The sequence below is a fragment of the Nothoprocta perdicaria genome, unplaced genomic scaffold (assembly GCF_003342845.1).
Source record: "Nothoprocta perdicaria isolate Ctin4 unplaced genomic scaffold, notPer1 scaffold_318, whole genome shotgun sequence".
NCBI lineage: Eukaryota > Metazoa > Chordata > Aves > Tinamiformes > Tinamidae > Nothoprocta > Nothoprocta perdicaria.
Window position 1 is genome coordinate 545,838 of NW_020455553.1, and position 8,459 is coordinate 554,296.

General features: G+C 50.8%; 1 protein-coding gene across 1 annotated transcript; it reads right to left on the reverse strand.

The window, feature by feature from the left end:
• Positions 1–2,051: 2,051 nt before the first annotated feature.
• GLUL (glutamate-ammonia ligase) lies at positions 2,052–8,213 on the reverse strand. Its single transcript, XM_026042923.1, has 7 exons — positions 8,175–8,213; positions 6,876–7,066; positions 5,660–5,821; positions 5,088–5,234; positions 4,495–4,622; positions 4,151–4,350; positions 2,052–3,511 (listed from the first exon to the last, which is right to left on the reverse strand). Exons 2-7 carry the CDS (start codon positions 7,039–7,041, stop codon positions 3,193–3,195), a joined length of 1,122 nt encoding a protein of 373 aa, XP_025898708.1. The 5' UTR covers positions 7,042–7,066; positions 8,175–8,213; the 3' UTR covers positions 2,052–3,192.
• Between the last annotated feature and the right edge of the window lie 246 nt (positions 8,214–8,459).

Genomic DNA, 8,459 nt, shown 5'->3' on the forward strand with positions numbered 1-8,459 from the left:
TCCAATAGCTGTATAGAAACACATACACAGAAAACGGGAGATGAGCATGTAGATACCAAGCAATTGTAGGGACTGTGAAATTGTAAAAGGTCAGGAGAAACCCAGCCGGGCTTCCCTGCTTCACAAGGCTTTTCAGGAAGAGAGCCTCGCATGCCCAAGGTAATTGGGCTGGCACAGCCAAGTGCTAAAAGACGCTGCAGGCTCCATGTGAAGTGAGCTGGGGCCAATCTTGTTTTCATTGCCTTAAAATTCAGCTCTGGGGGAGGGGAGGAATCCTGGCCTGTTAACRAATCTTTTAAGCATTTTGGAGCAGCCTGGTCTCATAAGAAGGTATTTGATTAAAAGGGAATGCAACCACAAGCACTTCAAAAAAACGGTGCTATTTTGACTGCTTCATTCAGGGCAGTCAGCGGTTCCCCGGCACACTGACGTGCCTAGCAAGCCCTTGGGGCTKATACTTGCATTTTCTTCTGTACAATGACTATTTCTGTATCATTGTTTATTCCCATGTCCTCAAAATACATAGGAAAAAAAGGACTTTCTTCCTCTGCTTCCTCCTAGGAGGCTTAGATTAAAAGTCAAAACTTTCTATATAATTACATTAGCAGTAGATTCAGCTTCTGAGTCTCAGTATCTCCAGGGTGCAAGAGCTCACTTTTCCACCCTGTGTGATTAGGAGAAAATGTTTAGGTATCTGCAAAGTAGGTTTTGGCCATGAAGTTTAGGCAAGAGGGAGAAAGACAGTTCTAAAGGAAAGGAGTTTTTCTTTTTTTTAGATTTTTTTTCCAATTCAGCATTCCCATTTTTAGATTTGTTAATATTCGCTTGAAGCGCCATTTTACAGCACAATATTCATTGTTTCAGGCTGCATTTTAATTGGCTAATTGTGAAGTGAATGCATAAATGTCTTTTTTCAAGCCGAGAACAAGAGATACCATTTATCTTCCAGCACCTATCGTAAATTTATATTCAAAGCAAGCGAAGAAACAGGGGATGTCAGCCTGCTCCCATCCTCACATCGATAGCCAGCCTGGAGGAGAGCACCCTCCAGGCAGCTCACTGGGAGGACACACACACACGACTCCACTTGTCTCTGTGGGCATGGGAAGGACTTGGTGTCTGCTTTGCTTCTGCCCCTTCCTAACCAAAGCCACAGCAGGCTATTAATTAAACACACTCCCCGACTTGCTGACAGCATCCGGGGAGGAGCCAGATGCTAATAACTGTGCTTAAGGATGCTCAGCAGGAACTGGGCTCAGCACTTGTGTTTCTGGCTCCAGCCTGCTGGTGGGACCACAAGCCTAGGGAGCCCTTCAAGAACAGAGGTTCAGAAGAGCCCTTCTCTATCCAGCTCTAGTTTTCATGAAAGCTGATGATGTTTTGTTCTCTGGGGGTCTGGTGCTCCCTGGGACGCTAGTGCTGAAGAGCACATGAAGGTACACAAACATCTGGCCTGAACGTGCAAGTCGTGGGCTGCAGCTCTGCAAGCCAGACCTCTTTCCCCAACCAAAAGAATCCCAGTCCAGGCACAGCTCAACCATGGCATGCAAAAAGCCAAATGAACACCTACCCACCCAYGCACACACCCACACACCAAAAAAGCCACATAAAAATAAAAAAGAAAAAAAAGAAGAAAAAAAAGAAAAAAGAAAAGAAGAAAACCTTCTACCTAGAAAGCTCCCATTTTTTGCTGGAAAGCATACATGGCATTCTTCAGGAAAAATAAATGGAAAGCCAAAGCGCACAGAGTATCAAGGTCAAACTCTCTTCAGCTAGTCAAGAAAACACATAAAGAAATTGCCAAAATGAATCACAGAGGAGGAAGGCAGAATTAAGGTTTTGTTCTCTCTTTTTTATTATATATATATAAAAAACTATTCTGAAGAAGTCCAAATGCAACGGAATAACTGGCACCATCTAAGATACCCAAGTATAAAATCCCAAAACATTTAAAGCCCCTGGCATTAGCTSGGAAGTGCCAGGGGCTGGCTGGGAAGGCTGATAGCTTGTCCATTCTCACGAGCACGGTTGTGGCTGGATGGCAGGCAGTCTGAGAGCCAGCACACCACTGTAACATTGATGGTCTCTGTAAAACCATTCAGTTTGAGAAACTAAGAACGTAACAAATAAAAGAAAAAAAAAATCTAAAACTTGTTTCTTTACCAAAAGCCCTGCTTCAGTGACATGCTAACCCCRCTGGAAAGGTAAAACCACAGCTCCGTTCAGAACATGGTTAAGTTGACCAGCCAACTCACAGTTCAGAACACCGTCCTTGTTTCGATATACACAGTTGAGCAGTTCACGGCCGCTCAACTTTCACTGATAAACGTTAGTGCTGGATTCCCAAGTCTGGGAACCGGCTTCTTGCAAACTGCATGCCATGCCAAAAATCCTCATCCAGCTCTCCTGCACTGAGCCCTCCAAGCTCACCCTCAGTCCTACCTGGAGGCCCTCCAACAGCAACCTCAGGAACCCTGCCTGCTCTAGCTGGCCAAGTCATTGGAACATCATCATTCTTTTTTTTCTGTTTTTAAAGAAAACACTTTCATATATATTTTTTTTTTGTTTTTATATTTAAATAGAAAAATACTACTTCACTCTGTGTTACGAGCAGGAGATCAGTTGACTTCCAGAGACAGAACAAGGAGTTCTTCCAAATGCTCCTAGGCTGAGCTCAACGCTAGAAGATTTCTGGAAACCTTAAGGTGGCCAGACATGAAAAATTCCTCCATCACACCATGCAGGTGGGAGAACGGGGCTCCATCACAGCTCTTCCCCTCAGGAGGGCCCTAATCTTGAAGGGCCAGCAATGAGGCTAACATCCAAACATGACTTTTAGGGAAGCCAGTGACAACTGCAGCTTTTTCACTTGTCTGCCCACTTTTTGCTTGTGTGTGGTCTGTCCCTGGAAGCCAGTGGATCCCCGTCAGATGTACAGATGAATTAGAYGAAAAAAAAACAAAAAACAGTGGTTAAAAGTTTTCTAACACCCTCTCCTCCTCTTGTCTTTTGAAGRGTCAATGACAAACAGACATTGATAAAACTAAACTCTCCCTCCTCCCCCACCCCAAGACAACAAGAGTTATTGGGACACGAAACGTGGCATCTTGTGCCCTCAGAATTACATCTAGAAGGGACGTTTAGGGGCGCGGGAAGTGTGGGGGGAAGGCGGTGTCTGTAGGCACAGTCCGCTTAGTTCTTGTACTCAAAAGGCTCATCTCCGGTTTCGTTGAGGAGACACGTGCGGACAAGGGCCTCCGTCACAGCGTACGGATCACAGTTGGCAGAAGGCCGGCGGTCCTCGAAGTAGCCCTTCTTCTCATGGCCCACGTTCCTGGGGATGCGGATGCTGGCGCCGCGATTGGCCACACCAGCAGAGAACTCGTGGATGCTGGAGGTCTCATGGAAGCCTGTCAGGCGCCTGGCGTTATCCAGTCCCCCTTTGGGGTCATAGGCACGGATGTGGTACTGGTGACGCTTGCCCAGCTTCTCAATGGCCTCTTCAATGTGCCTACAAAGGAGACAAGGAAGAGAGAAAAAAACATGGTAAGCATTTGAAAGTAATACCTGGGTCACACTGGATTGAGTGTCCAAGCAAAAGTTCATCCTTCTCCCACAAGTCACTTCATGATGAARCCTTATGTGCTACAAGCTACTCAACACATTAATCCCAACAAAACCTAACAACTTGGGTTCAAGTTTCCAGAATCTTCATGTTTAAGGAATGCAGCATTTGCATCCAACCTGACCAAGAGCATTTGTTACCATAAATGCTCTTTCATCATGATTTAAGCTTGGCATAGATCTTTCTTTAAGATTAAAGTTCCCTARCCCATGACCAGCAGTGGTAGGTCCAGAGCTAGACAACCTGCGAAGTATAGCTGCAGCTTGTCCATCCATACTTCCACCAGCACGCACAGAGCTGTACTGCTGGCTGAATTTCCCATCCAGCACCAATATGAAGGAAAGGGGGCAGGAGAAGGGGATGGACAACCACACAGCGTGCAATCCAGAGCTCCTCAGGAATGAAAAAGCTCATGAATAATGCAAAGTGACATTTCCCTTGGTCAAAGCTCTTCAAAAGGCTTGCTCCTACCCAGCTTGCTCCCAGTGAATTGATCAGCTCAAAAAAAAAAAAAAAAATGCTTACTTGAGACCTCCCTCTTCCCTCATGCTCTTGGTGCTGAAGTTGGTGTGGCAGCCAGCACCATTCCAGTTCCCAGGGATGGGCTTGGGATCGAAGGACACAATGACTCCAAAGTCTTCACACACTCGATGGAGGATGAAGCGCGCAATCCAGAGGTGATCGCCCATCTCAATCCCTTCACATGGACCCACCTGGAACTCCCACTGCAAGAAGGAACAAGCAGGGGCTCAGCAGTGAGGACATAGGCAGCAAGGTGCGTGTTGTCACACACCCCAAAGCAGGCAGCAAATCTCCTGCTGCACGTATTCTGTACTATCTGGTTCCACAAAACATCTAGAATAGTTTACCTGAGCTGGCATCACTTCTGCGTTGGTTCCGCCGATTTTCACCCCAGCATAAAGGCATGCTCGGTAGTGGGCCTCCACAATGTCCCTGCCATAGGCTTTGTCAGCCCCTACACCACAGTAGTATGGACCTGCAACRGCACAGACGGAAAGCATAGGGAACATGAGTTTCCAATAGGAAGAAAGTATCAAATTCAGTGAAGACTGCACATAAAACTCTCCAAAGTTTCAGGGTAAATGGAAAAGCCCCAGAAGTCATTTTTCACGGAAACAGAAGAATAGCACAGTGATGGAGGGAAAGCCCTTCTAGTAGCCCGAACTTACGCTCTGTAACTTTGTGCAAGAGTTTGTCATCTGCAAACCCACAAACTGAACAGAACATTTGAATGCAGCCTTTCATCATCCTAGGCTGTGCATGACAATCTTAATCTCGTGGGTTAGTTTTAGCCAACATCCTGCTTGCTACTGGAGACCTACAGTTCTAGAAACACCTTGGATCTCTCAGCAGCTTTAAAACRTTTCAGCTATTTCACAAGGATTACAAAACAGCATTCAGTATTTCTGACTGGTCTTGCTACCAACTCCTGGAAAGTTACCTTGGGGTCCAGGGAAGCCATTGGAAGGCCAGCCAAAGGGATGCCCATCTGTCCCCAGAAGAGTGTACTCTTGCTCCATCCCAAACCAGGGGTGCTGGTTGGACACCATATCCATAATCCGCCTGCAGGTGTGTCGGAGATTTGTCTCTAGAAAGGAAAAGGGGCACAAGGCTCATTAGTGTCTTCTTCATAGCCCAGAGCAGAGGGATCCACTCCCTAAGTACCTGCTTTACCCAACTGGGGCTCAGGCCCTAGGTGATCTGCCCAGGAGCCATCTCTACTCTCTGCCTTCATTTATCGCCCCTATTTACAATCTGGGTCCCAGTAGTGTTAGTGGAGAAAAACATCCTAAGCCCAAGCCTTTCTCCACCACTAGCACTCGCATTTTATTTTCAAGGCAGCATTTAATATCTTGCCTTGACATCTTGCCATGGTGCATGATGGCACATCTTGCCATGACACCAAGGGCACAAGCAGCATTTGGACAGGTCTCTTGTTTTCCCTTCTTCTGCCAACAGCTTCCCCCTCCTCAGAAACACCACCACCACCTGGAGAAGGGAGAGTCCACTCACCTGCTGACTGGCGGTTGTATTTGAAGACCTCACAGAGAACTAGCTTGTTTGGGTCCTTGCGGAAAGGGTCCCGGAACATGGCAGCAGGTCGCAGGTACATGTCGCTGTTGGAGCCTTCGGCCTGGAAAGTGCTGGAGCCATCGAAATTCCACTCGGGGAGGTCTGGAGAGGGGAAAGAGATGCTGTAAACCAAGGTCCTGGACCAAAAGGGTGACGGGCTCCTACCACCACTCAACACTACAGACAGGCAAGTGCACCTCAAGAACAGGCCACCACAGGTTTAATCCCAGCAAAATCGCATGTGAGGCCACGCAAGCTGAGGCTCATTTAGAGGGGCCATGCAGCCCAGTAGAGTCTGCAAGGAGGCGGCACCGGATTCACGGCCTCCTTGCCCACTCCTCCCCGCTGGCCACCAAGTCGAAGCGTAGCCAGAGTGGTGGTGAACTCTACCCAAGCAACCTTATCTCCTCCATACCCTCAGAGGAGAGCAGGAGGAAGGGAATCAAAGATTGCAAAAGGAGCTGTGCCAACCACTCCCTTAGAGGGAAAAGGGAAAGAATAAAAAAGAAAGAAAAAAAAAAAAAGAGAGATAATTCTGCTCAGTCGTGCACAGTATTTTCATTTCATAACTGTCTCCAGCCAGCACCATGGCAACCTGGGGAAAATCCTAATGCTATTATTGTGTAAGCTGGGACTGTTTGTTCTGAGGGACACAAGCTCTTAATTACACCGGATAGCTCCATTCTTTCCCTTGCACTTTCTTCTGCCAAACTACTTCCGGCCAAAACGAGCACTTGAGAGTCAATGGGCTGCGGATTCCCTGCCAACAGCCCCTCCAGAGCGGGCACAGCCAGTGCAACACCCGGGCTGGGCTCCCAACACCCAGCAGCTCATTTAACCACCGCATCTGGGAACTTGGGAATGTCCCCCCTGCTCCCTGTCCCGAAGAGCCAAGACAAGTGACAGCTGAAGGAAGGGGGTGAGAAGGGGTATCTTCACCTCTTCTCCAACCCACATCTACTCTCTTTCATCTACCCACACTGCCCTCTTCCTCCTCAGAAACCATCCCCCTGGTGCCCCTGAAGGTGTACATCAGGCAGCATCCCCTGTTGCGCATCCCCTGTGAAGGTGGCATCCCTTGGTGGCATCCCAGGTGGCCTCTGCAGGCCTACAGCTCYTGGGCAAGGAGCTACAAATCCTGCACCTGTCCCCTCACCTTCAAGGCTCTTGGGCTCGTGGTCCAGTGTGCGGGTTTTGCAGCGAAGGTGCTCCCCGGTGCCGTCGATCCAGATGTACATGGCCTGCACCTTCTCGCCTTGTGGCAGCTTCATGTACATGTGCTTGATGGCTTTGCTCAAGTGCGAGCTCGCTGAGGTGGCCATGGTTGCAGAGTGGACAGGAGGATACCTGCAGAGAGGACACAAGACCCCAGCCATGAGCTACAAGATTTTCGCCCCATTCACTCAGGAGGACAAGATTGCTCCACCACAGACCTGGACGCGTCCTTCACCGACCCRTTCTGCAGGGATCCCATCTACACACACAAAACACAACAGGTCACCCTAAGACACCGACTGTACCGCAGGGACAGCTAGGAAAACCTTGCTCCTACAGCAATCCCTAGAGCCTCCCGTTAACAGCCAGCCTCCTGCTCGTGAACTGCTTTGGCAAGGRTACAAATTGGGTCTTATCCACCGAGCAGCAGACTTCAAAACAGCTTCTCAGCCTCTGCTGAACTTTTCACCTCCTGCACACCCCTGTGCTCACCGTCCCTCCAGAGCAGGGCGAGCATCCAGGACAGATTAGCTGGGGCTTTTTCTCAATACTTGGGCTTCAGCAGGGGGGCTCACCACCCCAAACTGCCTTTGCAGATCAGGTGGTGGGAGGTTATGCAAGACAGAAAGGCAGACACGGAGCAGAGGGGAGTGCAAGCAGAGGTGAAGGGAAGCGAGAGCGATCCTAGTGGGAACTGTCCTGGCTTAGGGAGGATGAAGGAGCTCCATCCCAGGTGGGGAGACCCACAACAGCCCAGACTTTCCAAGGGGGGGCTGGACTGTGCCAGCTGTGGGTCACTGGCATCTGCAAGGAGCTCACAAATGCGAGCACCTGGGAATTACGGAATGATGTGGAAATCAAGTGCCGCGACATCCTCTCACTGTCCCCTTGGACAGGCTGGTCATGCCACCCCACGTGCCCTCCTGGCAGGGGGGTGCTCCCCATCGTGCCTGGCACCACTGCCCCTCGGACAGCTGCACGTTCTGTCTCCCCTACAAAAGGGGAACCTCCAACCCAACCGCCAGCGAGCCTTAYATTTAAGAACAAGAAAGCAAAACAAAAACACCCGCACAGCAGAGGAGCAAAACAGAGCTGCGCTCCCCGGCGCAGCGAGGCCGGAGGTTTCCCCCAGAAGGTCCCTCCGCGAGCTGGGAAACACCCGAAACGACCCGGGCAGCGGTGGAGCGCCCCCGGCACCCCCACCCATGCACAGACMCCCCCCCCGGGGCCGCCCCGCTACCTGCTCCGTGGGGGGCTCCGCTCGGCGCAGGGCTCCCAGCCCGGCTCCCCTCCGCCGCGCCCGCCCGCGCCTTTAACGGGGCGGCAGCGCCGGCCCCGCCGCCCCCATTGGGCCGGCCCGGCCCGGCCCCGCGCCCCGGGGCTGCAGCGGGGCCGCCCGCGGGAGGGGGGCTCGGGGGGCCGCGCGGAAAAACAAGCGGCGCCGCCTCCGCCCCGGCCGCCCGGGCGAGAAAACAAGCAGCGAGCGGGGATTAACTCCTCGCGCCGCGCCGCGCTGCCCGCGGCC